At 39.4% G+C, this 13,293-nt stretch overlaps 1 protein-coding gene across 8 annotated transcripts in view; it reads left to right on the top strand.

Moving 5' to 3' along the window:
* The first annotated feature begins 35 nt into the window (after positions 1–35).
* MBTD1 (mbt domain containing 1) overlaps positions 36–13,293 on the top strand; it is a 46,358-nt gene continuing 33,100 nt past the window's right edge. For 3 of the 8 annotated variants that reach the window (XM_084863478.1, XM_084863479.1, XM_084863472.1), the window contains exons 1-3: positions 348–597; positions 5,217–5,310; positions 12,461–12,662. In XM_084863478.1, coding sequence (XP_084719604.1) covers positions 12,509–12,662 — 154 coding nt within the window. In that variant the 5' untranslated portion in view covers positions 348–597; positions 5,217–5,310; positions 12,461–12,508. Of the gene's footprint in view, positions 313–347; positions 598–1,258; positions 1,323–5,216; positions 5,311–12,460; positions 12,663–13,293 lie in introns of those variants that run through there. The other 5 variants (XM_084863474.1, XM_084863477.1, XM_084863475.1 and 2 more) reach the window with 5 other exon arrangements.

The following is a 13,293-nucleotide window of genomic DNA, read 5'->3' as shown; positions in this document are numbered from 1 at the left end:
ACGCGCCCCTCCCGTGTGGGAGTTCCTCGGGGAGGAACAATCTTCCGGGTGGAGGAGGTGGGGGGAGGCGGCGTGACTGGAGTGGAAAATTTTTTTCCGACACAACTTCGCAGCGGCAACTGATTGAAAGGAGCACGAGAAAGCCAGGTTATAAACTCAGATGACTGAATGAAACCTTTCCTCTTCCGCCTGGCTTTCTAACCGCTCCCCTGACCGCGAGCCCCTGTTGTGTTCTCCACCCCCCTCCGTCTTGGTACGGCCCTTGGAGTACGGAGCCTGCCGAGGGTCCCACGCTGGACGCGGGCGAGGAGGGTAGGTAGGGAAGTGGGCCAATCGGGGCGCGGGTCACGGCGCAGGCGCGCTGCTGAGGGAGGGCTATGCTAATGTTGTTGATATCCTGGGGCCACCCGAGTTAAAGGGGGGAAATCCGGGGGCTGCCGCCGCCGCCGCGGGTCTGGGCCCAGCCGGGGCACCCCTGTAGCCGCCGTTGCCCCGGGGAGAGGTGCCTGCCCCCTGCTCGGGGAAGGGGCGCCGCGGGCCTGGGGAGCACGGACAACCCCTACCCATGAGGCCCTGATGGAAAACACAAAGGATCTGGTGAGAGCCGAGCGCCGCAGCCGCTTTGTGTGCCGGGCGAAGGGGGTGGGGGGACGCCTGCAGCTTCCCGACCCCAGGAGCCCCTGCAGCTCTTTGACCCCGCGCCCGGGCCCGTTTCTCCATCCCACGCCCCCTCAACCCTCCGGAGCTCCCCTCCCCCTACCGGCCGTTAAACGATTCCGGGGGGGGGGGGTGCTCCCCTCCCCCCACCTCCTCGGCCCCGGATTCGTCGGGGTTCTCTCTCTCCGCTCTCTGCACACTCTCTGGAGGAAAACATTGGGGAGAAAGTTTTCTCTGCTCCCCGTCCCCTCCCCCTTCAGCTCTGGCTGGTGGAGGGGGGGGGGGGGCGCTAGATTTGTGACTTTTACTTTTTTTTAGCGGCCCAGGGTGGGAGAGAGGAGCCCTCCCTGCCCCCGGGGGCACGGTTGTGGGGCTGTGCTGGGGAGGGAGCCCCTCTCCGCTTCGGGGCGAGCGCCGCGAGGCGTTTTGCACGTGGAGGTGGCTGCCGAAGGGGGCGGGGTGGGCACGTGTGGGAGGGAGCGGTGGGAGTGGTGTTCGGGAGGCGGCCGCCCGGGCTGCGGTGGTTTTAAAAGGGTTCCCGGCGGTGGGCTCCCAGGACCCTCCCGTTCCCTTTGGTGAAGTGAGAATCCTGACGTTTCAGAGTGGGAAGAGACGTTAGAGGTCACCCAAAGCCGCCGTCCCCTCCGCAGCCTCTCTGACCAGTGGTAGGTAGTCTGCCCTCTGCGTCCGTCCCGACACACGTTCCCTGCTGCCCAGGAAAGCTCTCCGGGTTTGTTTTTTTTTATTTTGTTTTGTTTTTTTCAGTACTAATTATTTGCTTACCCTTCATAGACCCTGGAGTCTCATTCATGTCCTTGTTGAGTTGCTCCCTTTTTTACTTCTCAAATCTTCTCTCACATCCTCCTCACCCACCCACGGCCCGTTGGCCTGTATTTTGTGTGCCAGGCAAGACCTGCGGGGAGGTGGAGGGAGGAGGGCTGGAGGCACGGTGAGGGGCCAGCTGAAAAGCTTTGCCGGCTTATCTGACTGAGAATGATGGATATTTTTTCTACAGGAAGCTGGGGAATTGCGGCCTGTGGAGTTCAGGGCTGTCGTCTCTCAATAGTGCGTCTTTTTGGAGTTAGGAAGTTTAGCATCATCTCTCCAGTCCAACCTTTGCTTGTTGCCTAAACCACTTCCCTCGAGGATGCCTAAAATTGCCTCTTGGGGACAGCAGTGAAGCTGTCACGCTTCTCCTGGTAGAGGGATGATCTGAAGACCCCCTTCCTTCCCTCTTTTTGGCCTGTGTGTTCCTTTCAAGCTGGTCTTCCTTCTCAGGGCCCCTCCTACGCAATGCTGTCATTGCAGTCTCTGTTTTCTCCCCCAACTCTTTTATGAGATTTGAGACTTTTGCAACACTTTAATGTTCGCTCAGAGTTTGCAATATGCTTCATGCTCCTTACGTTGTTGTGCGCCAGGATTGAGCCCTTGCTAGTTGAGAGTTCAGTTCCTACTATTGTCTGTCACGGAGCCTTTTCCTAATGTTCTCCTTCAATTTGGTGAGCTATACTGCCACCAAAAGTAGTTTTGTTGGCTTAAGAATCTTCCTAATATGGTGAAGTGGGAGTTAAGACACAACAGATAAAACTGTAGAAGTAATGAATCTGGTCTAAAAGCCATTTTAAACTCCCAGTCCCGGTTAAAATGTTAGCACACGGTTTTTTCTCTCCCCTTTTTATGGCTTAGAGACTGCTGCTCTGCTCCGGTGTGCTTAGACTGTATGGTGTTTTTTTTCATATGTTTACCTCAACATCTGACAGTGTTTAGAAAGAAAATAGCTGTCTTTTTCACCACCTCCTCTGAATAACAAATTGCTTCTATTTATATAGAACCCCATCCCAGGCTTATGGGTGCCTTGTAAATTATGGCAAAAACTGTCTTAAATAAGTATGGGTTCATAGTATCTTATTTGGGTCATGTCCTTTAATCATTTGATTTTTAATTTTGTACAAACTTTGACATACAGTATTTCTAAATTTAGTCACTGGAATTTAACATGACAAAGAATAGTAGATACTAAGAGGAATTAATAGAGCTGTATAATTCTGTCTTCAGAGCTTCAGATGCTGTCGTATGGAGCTCCAAGTTATTTCCTGTTGCTTTAAACATGAACTGTCATGACTTAAGTTGGCTAACTTTGGAGATATTTGCATTCTAAACATACTAAACAGGAACAACTGGTTTTGTTTTAAAGAAGACATTGCTGTATTTTATGGCTGGTTATGTTCATTTAATTAGTACCCAAGCCTTCCTAGATGTTCAGGTGCTTCTCGTTCCTCAGTTTCATTGGAAGCTAACACAATTTAACTTGTTTTATAACATGACACAGTAGTCAAAAGGTAAAATTATGCTTAGAAGTGAATGCAATGTTGTAAGGTATAAATACTAAATCACTGAATTACTATAAGCCAGGAGTGTTCAGTGGTTGAGTGGCCACATTTTAAAATTAGACAAGTTTTTTGGTTGCCACTTGTTTCTCAGTTTTTCATCTTTAAACTGGTTGCTTAGTAAGATTTAACCATTTCACATGTATAATTTTAAGTTAAGTCGTGAAATGGATCTAGTTAAAGATAAAAATATCATGACACTAGAAGAGGAAAGACTTAAAATAGTTCAAGCAGGCTAGAATATGCCTCCTAACACTAGGATATTCTTAACTAAGATTACTTTTAATTTTATACAGTAATTGCAGCTGGTTTAGATTTAATTTTGTGATATATATATATTTTTTTTTTTAATGAACCTTTTATCTAGAACTTTCCCCACACAGATTTAGAGTTTTTCTTCTTCCTTTGCTGGATCCACAAGAGTGGAAAGAAAATAATTATATTTGAATAAACCCTGAATTTGAGGTGAGATTAAATTATATAATAAGAGGGGAATTGGCAGAGTAGGTTAGGATTTCAGGTCTGCCACTAACTAACTTCATGGCACTTATTAGACAAGATCCTGTGCCTGTTTTCTTATCCTCACAGTTGAAGGGTTGGTCTAGAATCCTCATCCCAGACAGCTTTCTGCAGTAATAGGAAGGTCCTCTCTCTGTGTTGTACAGTAGAGCAGTCACTAGCCACATGTGGCTATTGAGCACTTAGAGGGTAGGTTACGTCATTGATGTAATCGGTGTACATTGAAATAGCTGCATCTATGCCATATTGGACATATAGATATGCAACAGTATTTCCCAAGCTCAGCTAGTCACTAGAAATCACCTCTTGGATTTCTTGTAAAAATACAAAACCTCTCTCCCGGAGGTTTTCATTCAGTGGGCTTGTAGTGGGTCTGGGAATATATGATTTTAATGCATGTCCCACAGAGTGTATCACATTGGTTAGGGAAACACTGCGTTAGATTTCTGAGCTCCCTTCTAGTTCTCAGTTTAATATTGATAACTTGGCAGAGTAGAAATGAGCTCTGGACAGAGTTGGCAAACTGGTCTGGTTCTAGCTCTGCCACCTCCTGACCTGTGATCTTAGGCAAACTCCCTAATCTCTTGAGCTTCCTTTTTCTAATCTAAAATATGGGCTGAAATCTGCCTCCCTCCTTCCTAAGGTTTCTGTAAATTTCTAATCATTTGTGACCATTGTATAAGAAAATGTAAGTTGCTATAAATGATAATTTAAATGTTATCTTTCCAGAATTCCTTTTTCTTTGTCCCTTTTCACTGTGTTATCCAATTCCTACTTCTTTCTTAAAGAACTGGTTGTATACAGTATCCCTTAATACAGTCATTTCTTGTCTTCCCCTCTATTTGGCCATAGTTTTGCCATCTAGTCCTAGGACATATTAAATCTATAACACTTTTTTTTGTATTTCTGGTGCTTAGCATAATGATTTGTATCTATTGCTCAAAAAGTATTGGTTAATACCAACTGATACTTTAATTTTAGGTTTCAAAACTTTAATGAGTTAGTTTCAGATTATTTTATACACCAGAAAAATAACCCATTGTGTAACCATAAGTGTTTAACCTTTTTTTTTTTTTTTTTTTTTTTTTTTTGAGAGAGAGAGAAGAAAGAGAAAGGAGGGAGGGAGGAAGGAAGGAAGAGAGAGAAACAAACATAGATGTGAAAACAAGAAACATTGATTGGTTGCCTCCTGTATTCACCCTGATCCAGGATGGAACCCGCCAACCTGGTTATGTGCCCTGACTGGGGGGATCAAACAGGTGACCATTTGGTGCACAGGACAATGCTCAACCAACGGAGCCAGGGTGATGGTTTTATTATCAATTCCCCATAGTTATCACTGCTTAGTGATTACTTTCGAGCAACTGTGCCAAATATGTTTTTAAAAAATAAGCACCAAGAGAATATCATCAGGTTACATTAATATTTTTAGGTTATTTCTAGTCAGCATGATACTGAATAACCTGTTTAACTTGTTTTCCCTATATTAACATTAATAAATGATATCGTTGGATCGCTCGGGTTACATTTGCATTACAGCTTTAGTATGAATTCTGTCATTTGGGTAAATTGATAGCTAATAATGATTTTAAAGACACTCTAGGTTACTATGTTTCAGACTTAATGTTGACATGATTGTCTTATTTTTCATAGCTTTTCAGGTTCATACTTAAGGATTCATAGCTTTCTTCTGAAGAACTGAAAGTCCATTCATGTGAATTATTTATTTTATCATCCTTTCTGTGTGGTAAGTAGTGTTTTCTTTATTTTGAAGAGAGGGAAACTGAGACTCAAGTAATTGTGAACATCCAAAGTCATAAGTGATAGAACCAGAACCCAAAGAAGTAGAAATTTGTATTTCTTACAGACCAAGGAATAGCTTCCTTTTGCTCACTGTTACTTTAAATCTTAGAGCATAGTTATGTAATATATCAACCTCTCCCGTCATTCCCTGGGTACTTTTCACTTTCTCTAGGTAGGTTATTCAGGATATTAATTTCCATTTCCTCCTGATTGTAGCATTAACCTGAGTTTATTTCACCTAGAACTTGTGGGAAACAAAAACTCAGTAATTCCAAATCCTTACCATTTATTTTCCTCCTACAGTAAGCTTAGAAAGAATGAAGGCATATCCGTTTAGGCTGGTGAATTGTATCACTGTGCTGGATTGTGCTTTCCATCTTATGGTGGAATAGGGAAGAGACCTAAGAGCTAAATAGCTCATTAAGCCTCTACTGAGTCCAGTCATTATAGCGTGTCTACTAATTTTTATTTTGAATTTTGTAAGTTCACATACAATTTTCAAATTTAAGGACTTAGGAAACATATTTCGTGTCAAAATATAAAACTTTGAAAATTATGTGGGTGATATTTTGTATACTAGCTGTTAACAATGAGTTTATTTATATCAAAATTATACTATCATTACTTGGTTGCATATTTATACATTTAGAATCTCAAGTATTTTCTGTAAAATTTCTCCCAGAAATGTTTAGACTTTCATTGGAACTTTTGTGTGATTATTCAACAAGTTAATAGCTGTATCTTTTAAATACTTTGTAGATTCTATAGGGAGGAATGTTCATCAGTGTGACAGTTATAGTAGGAAAATGAAATTCTACTTATTTGTGACTCTTTACATTTTGCCACTATAAAAGTTTATATTTTGTTTTACTTTTTGCTATTTAAAAAAAAAAAAAGAAAAATATAAAAATGTTTAACTCATTCTACCATCCCATTCTCAACCTGTTAAGAGTTTAGCTTTTCCTTCTAGTATCTTTCTAAAGTCCATATATATATATATATATATATATATATATATATATATATATTTCTACATGCACCAGCATATAAAAGTGAGTTGTGCTAGTCATCACAATTTATGTTTTTCACTTTTACCTATTGCTAATCGTTCTCCTAATGACAGTGTGTTTTTTAACTATTACATTATTGCTGCAAGAAACCCTTCCATATAGATTCTTGTGTCCTGTAGGAAGATTTGTAAAAATGGAATTACATGGTCAAAAGGTTTTCATAATGTCAAGTTGCGTTCCAAAAAGATAGCATAAATTTGCCTTCCTACATAAATTTGCCAATGCCAAATGTCTCTCAAATTTTATTAATTTCATGAATTTTCAAAAAGTAGTTTATACTTTTTAAAAATAATACTTATTTTTGTAAAAGACATGCATTTGATGGTACAATATTAAACTGATAAAAGTACTTTCAAAAAAAATAATTGCAGCGGTCCCTTTCCCAATTCAGTTCTCTTGAGGCAGCTACTTTTAATTCATTTACCTTTCTTATCTAGTATTTACCTCCATTATTCTAAATATTAGGTTTATATTACTCAGTGCATGAATTTTAGATATTCTCTTTTTCCTTCCACTTTATTGAATAAAGAGTTACCATATATGCTCAAAAGTAGGTGAGGTTTCTTCACATGCAGTCATCTTGTCACCATATATTCAAGGACTTAGTCACCTAACACGAGTTTTCAGTTTTATTTTGAAAAGCAGTGTTCAAAAAGTCACATTACCTGAAACAGTTTTATTTGATCCTTGTTTTCGAAGCATGCAGATGTTAAATAACAGAACCATAATTTAAAAAAAGAGAGAGAGAGAAAAGCAGTTAAAATTTAACCTGGATTTAAGATCATTCCTTTGACTCATATTATTAGTGTTCATTTTAGCTGTATGGCCTTGGGCTAATAGTAATTATCTGATCTTCTACTTCCTCATCTATAAAATAGTAAATAGTACTTGTAAAGATTAAATATATCACTACACATTAAGTGCTGTGCCTAACACATACTAAGTGTCCTATAAATGTTACCTGTATTAAGAATTATAAGACCTTTTACAAATCACCATAAAAAGTAATCCTATAAGATGTTATTGTGGAATTTACAAATAAACTCCTATAGAGCAAACTATGTTTCTGAACCAAATGAGATAAAAATGAAGATTTACTCTGGAAAACTATTAGATGATACAAAAAGTGAATCTAATGACAAATGAAGTGTTTCAGAAAGTGACAAAAGCAATATTTCTAAAATAATATATTCTAATGTACTACTTAAATATGCATGTGTAGACTTCTATTTCTGGCCTGATCCAATTTTCCCACCCACCTTTCTATAAACCTATAAAACCAACAAAGAGCACATATAAATCAAAGCCTACCCATGCCTTCAGTGTTATTAAGAAAGAGATTAGCACAACCTTCAGATTACATATAAGTAGAGAAATAAATCAGTTTCTAAGAGCTCCTTCTGCTCTTACTGTGGATGTGAAGAGTGGGAGAGGGAAGGCTTAACAAGTTCACTGAAAGAGTTCGGGGCATGGAAGACTTAGATGAAGCACAAAATATCACTTCCAAGGGGAAAAGTTCAACACTAAATTCCAAAATACTGAATACAGGTTTGAAATTTGATAGTTTTTAGCTCTAACCACAGAGAGGAACTTGAAAATAATCTACCAAAATAGACAGTCTTAAATTGTAAGCATTGCTTCATAGGGAAGGGGTGAAGATATGGAGACTTGGAGAAATGGCAGTGAAGAGAAAGAAAAAGGGGGAAAAATAATGATGCTACAGGAAAAGAAAGAAAGTAAACTTAAAATGTGTTCATGGACTAGGAACTCTGATCATGAAACAAATCGAAAGAGAAAAGAGTGGACCATCTCCATACAGAACTGCTCTAAGAAAGAAACTGAATCAAAGCATTTCAATTGATGGGGAAGGGGGAAGAGGGGAGCAACATCTTGAATCAGAAATGTAAAAGTATAAAGAAAGGGAAGAAAACCAGGAAGAAATCAAGTAAGAGTAGATCAAACTCAGAAAAGAGAAAGAAAAAAGTCAGAAATGAAGACTTCAGTTATAATAAAGTTACCAAGGATCAATAGATTCCCATGTGCATATAATGAAATACACTGAAGAAAAACATGAAAACAATCAGAAAATGAGATTCATTTTTTTTATTTAACAGTTTAAATGGACGATAGGTCCAAAAAAGCCTAATGTGGCCTGGCCAGTGTGATTTGGTAGTTGGGCATCAACCTATAAATCAGGAGGTCATGGTTTGATTCCCAATCAGGGCGCATGCCTGGGTTGTAGGGCATGCAGGAGGCAGCTGATCAATGATTCCCCCTCATCATTGAAGTTTCTCTCTGCCTCTCCCTCTCCCTTCCTCTCTGAAATCAATAAAAATATTTTAAATCTAATGTGTGTAATTATTGTCCCTAAAGAAGAAAAAAAGTATATTTAAAACTATCTAAGAAAACTCTGGAAATAAAAGATCTGAATTTGAACATCAAAAGTTCATACAAGAAGATAAACTCAACAGTAGAGCAACATGAGGAAAGAAAATGCTAACCAATGATTTCATGATCAGTCAACTGTCCTTCGAGTGTCAAGACTAGAAAAGCAATTTGAATATGCCAAAAACTCGGGAAATACTGTACTCACTAGCCCTTCCTGAAGGAATTTAAGGGCTCAATTTCATCAGTAAGACGTGTTTGGGAAATTTTCTGCAAAAAGACTGACAGTGAATATTTCATGTATTTTGTTTTGTGTTTTAGCCCAAGAAATTTTGGGTTTCAACAAAGAACCTTTCGCCTGAATATTTACATTGACAGGGAAGTGAGCATAGCAGACCTCATCTTGTAACACCAGTGCAACCTCCCTGATCACCACCTTCACATGACTGCAGATTGTGTAGCCAGTTCACTTCTAGTTCCCCACCACTTATCAACCCTCTTTTTTCTTCCAAGGAGACAGAGTTCTACGTTGACTTTCACAATAACTGCATCCCTTCAGTGTGAGGTCAGCCTTTTCTGGAATGTTGACCGATGATTGCTGAGAATAGTCTTTATCTTCGCTATAAATGCAGCAAAAAAGAAGTTTTGTTTATCTTTTTTAGCTAAGATTAAAATCAAGAGTAGAGATAAGTAGAAGAACAGTACCTAAATGTTACCTGTTCTGACAAAAGAATGGAATAAAAAAATTACCTGAGAGAAGGAACGGAAAGGAAAAACTAGAATGAGGTTAATGCATATAGGTTATTAGGAGTGATTCAGAGGATTTCAGATGAAACAAAGAAAAGCTTAGGTAACAAAGATATCTAGTGTACTATAAAAGATACAGGCGTACCTTATTGCACTCCGTTCTGTTGTGCTTCATGGATACTGCATCTTGAGCATTTGTGGCAACCCTACACTGAGCAAGCTTATTAGAAAAACAGCATTTACTCATTTTGTGTCTCTATATCACATTTTGGTAATTCTTATAACATTTCGAACTTTTTCATTATTTGTTTAAATACATATTTTTATTGAATTCAGAAAGGGAGAGGGAGAAACATCACTAATGAGAGAGAATTATTGATTGACTGCCACCTGCACGCTCCCTACTGAGGATCGAGCCCACAACCTAGGCATGTGTCTTGACTGGAATGGGACCTGGGACCCCCTTCAGTCCACAGGCTGATGCTGTATCCACTTAGCCAAACAAGCTAGGGCAAACTTCTTCATTATTGTGATAAGTGATCTTTGACATTACTGTTGTAATTGCTTTAGGGAGCCAGCAACCACATTTATGCCAGACAGCAAACTTAATTGATAAGTATTGTGTGTATTCTGATGGGTCATTCCCCATCTTCCTGCCCTGGGCCTCCTTATTCTGAGATGCAACAATATTGAAATTAGGCCAATTAATAACCCTACAATGACCTCTAAGTATTCAAGTGAGAGGAAGAGTTGCGCACCTCTTACTCAAATCAAAATCTAGAAATGATTAAGCTTACTGATAAGGGCATGTCAAAAGCTAGGCTTCTTGCCCAGCTGGAATGGCTCAGTGGTTGAACGTTGACCTATGAACCAGGAGGTTAAGGTTTGATTCCCTGTCAGGGCACATGCCTGAGTTGTGGGATCGATCCCAGTGTGGAGCGTGCTGGAGCCAGTTGACCAATGAGTCTCATCATTGATGTTTCTAGCTCTCTATCCCTCTCCTTTCCTCTCTGAAACCAATAAAAATATATTTTTGTAAAAAGCTAGGCCTCGCCCTAACTGGTTTGGCTCAGTGGATAGAGCGACAGCCTGCGGACTAAAGGGATCCAGGTTCGATTTCGGTCAAGGGCATGTGCCTTGGTTGTGAGCACATCCCAAAAGGAGGTGTGCAGGAGGCAGCTGATTGATGTTTCTCATCAATATTTCTAACTTGCTATTCCTCTTCCTTCCTCTCTATGAAATATATATATATATATATATATATATATATATATTTTTTTTTTTTTTTTTTTTAAGCTAGTCCTCTTTTGCCATAGAGCCAAGTTGTGAATGCAAAGGAAAAAGTCTTGAAATTTAGAAGTGCTATTCCAGTGAACATACAAATGTTATGAAAGTGAAACAGCCTTGTTTTTATGGGGCAAATTTTAGTGGTCTGGGTAGAAGATCAAAGCAAGTACAACATTCCTTTAAGCCAAAACCTAATCCAAAGCAAGGCCCTAACTTTCTTGCAGTGTAGGAAGGCCGAGAGGGATGGGGACACTGGGGAAGTTGGAAGGTAGCAAATGTTGGTTCATGAGGTTTAAGGAAAGAAGCCATCTCCATGTCAGAAATGCAAGATGAAACAGCAAAGCGCTGATATAAAAGATGCAACAAGCTGTGCAGAAGATCTGGCTACGACCGTGAAGATGGCTACACTACACAACAGGTTTTCAGTGAAGATGGAACAGCCTCATATTGGAAGAAGATGCCATTTAGGACTTCCATAGCCAGAGAAGAGAAGTCCATGCCTAGCTTCAAAGGCAGGCTGGCTCTTGTTAGGGTCTAATTCTGATGGTGTAAATTGAAGCCAGTGCTCATTTACCGTTCTGAAAATCCAAGGTCTTTAAGAATTATGTTAAACCTATTCTGACAGTTAATGGAACAACAAAGTCTGGATGGCAGCACATCTATTTACAGCATGGGTCGCTGAGTATTTTAAACCTGTTGAGACCTGCTCAGGAGAAAAATAGTAATTACCTACTCTTTTTGCTCTAAAGTGACACTTTATGCATTAATTTGAGAGAGAGAGAAAGAAAAATCAATTTGTTGTTCTTATTTATGCATTCATTGGTTGATTTTTGTATGTTCCCTGACTGGGGATTGAACCCACAACCTTGGTGTATTGAAACGACTCTTTAACCAACTCTGCTACCCTGCCAGGGCTCCAAAGTGGCTTTTAAAAGAATCAGATGCCTATTCTTGTATATGAGGATTTCTGGTGCCAAGAATTAAATAATCAGATGCAACCTTATTATTCGATGTGACCAATAAATTGCTGCTCTGTTATATCACATGTATATTTATGATTCAAGACACACTGGGCAATGATTGTTAGCTGTTGCCATTTTTTAATTTGACAGTCTGAGGAAAAAGAGGACAATGACTAAATAGGTATTGCATGTTTTAAAAAATCTTGCAGCACACTGGTTGAAAATTGCTGGTCTAGCCATTGGCAGTTTTAGAGATGAAAAGCAAATTAAGAACTCATCTGTTGTGTGTATTTTAGCACAAACTTTTTTAAATCAACTGATGTAATCTCTTTTATGGAAAGTGACACACCTAGTTTATGGCAAAACTTGAATAACAGGATGAGCTTCTGATTCAGTCAGTGTTCTTACCATCATTATTGCTAATCTTGTTAGCTAACATTGTAGCTAATAAATTTGTGTCTCAGAGAAGTGGAGGACTCCATTTTGACACAAACGTTTAGCTTTTCATTCTAAAATAAAATTAGCATATCTCAGGGCTAGGTTTTCATTTTTCAAATCCCATTTGCCAGATTTTGAACTAAGGTCTTTTAGGGGGTGTATTTAAGTGCTGTGTCATGTATTATTAATTTCTTCTACTTTTAAGATTGAACATTATTCACGATCCCAAAGGAAAAGAAGAGACTCGTTCGGGATGTTTGACGGTTATGATAGCTGCAGTGAGGACACAAGTAGCAGCTCCAGCTCTGAGGAGAGTGAAGAGGAAGTTGCTCCTTTACCTTCTAATCTCCCAATTATCAAAAACAATGGACAAGTCTACACGTACCCAGATGGCAAATCTGGCATGGGTGAGTATGAATGCCTCAGCCTGCGCCTGCCATACAACTCTGTTTTTAGGGTATGTTTTGATTCCATATCTTCTGTCATTTCCCTCTCAGAATTTTTTAAGGGCAATTTGAAGAAACGTATAGTTCTAGAGTAGATCATTGGGTTTGTGCTTGATCTCTTTGTCTACCAGCCACCTTCGGGTGGAAAACAAGTAAGACAAAATGAAAAGAGAAGGCAGTTGAGAAACTCAATGGGGACTTAAATTTTAAGATTAGATAATGAAACCTTATGTGACTGAAAGTGTGTAAGCTAATAGACTTATAGATTTGAAAGAGACTTCTCCTCTATGACAGTTTCTTACAAGTTTTCTGTTTTAATACTTTCAGTGGTTAGGTATCTAATTAGTGAATATTCTTTATATTTAACCATAATTATTCTTGCTCTAACTTTTATCTTTTGATCTTTTTGTGGTTTTTAAATATGTTTTATTGATTTTTTTACGGAGAGGAAAGAAGAGGGATAGAGAGTTAGAAACATCGATGAGAGAGAAACATCGATCAGCTGCCTCCTGCACACTCCCTACTGGAGATGTGCCCGCAACCAAGCTACCTGCTCTTGACAAGAATTGAACCTAGAACCCTTCAGTCCGCA

The sequence above is a fragment of the Pipistrellus hanaki genome, assembly GCF_964339955.1.
Source record: "Pipistrellus hanaki genome assembly, chromosome: 16".
Classification (NCBI taxonomy): Eukaryota; Metazoa; Chordata; class Mammalia; order Chiroptera; family Vespertilionidae; genus Pipistrellus; species Pipistrellus hanaki.
The sequence above is the reverse complement of the archived record's forward strand: the minus strand, read 5'-3'. Positions and strand labels throughout refer to the sequence as shown.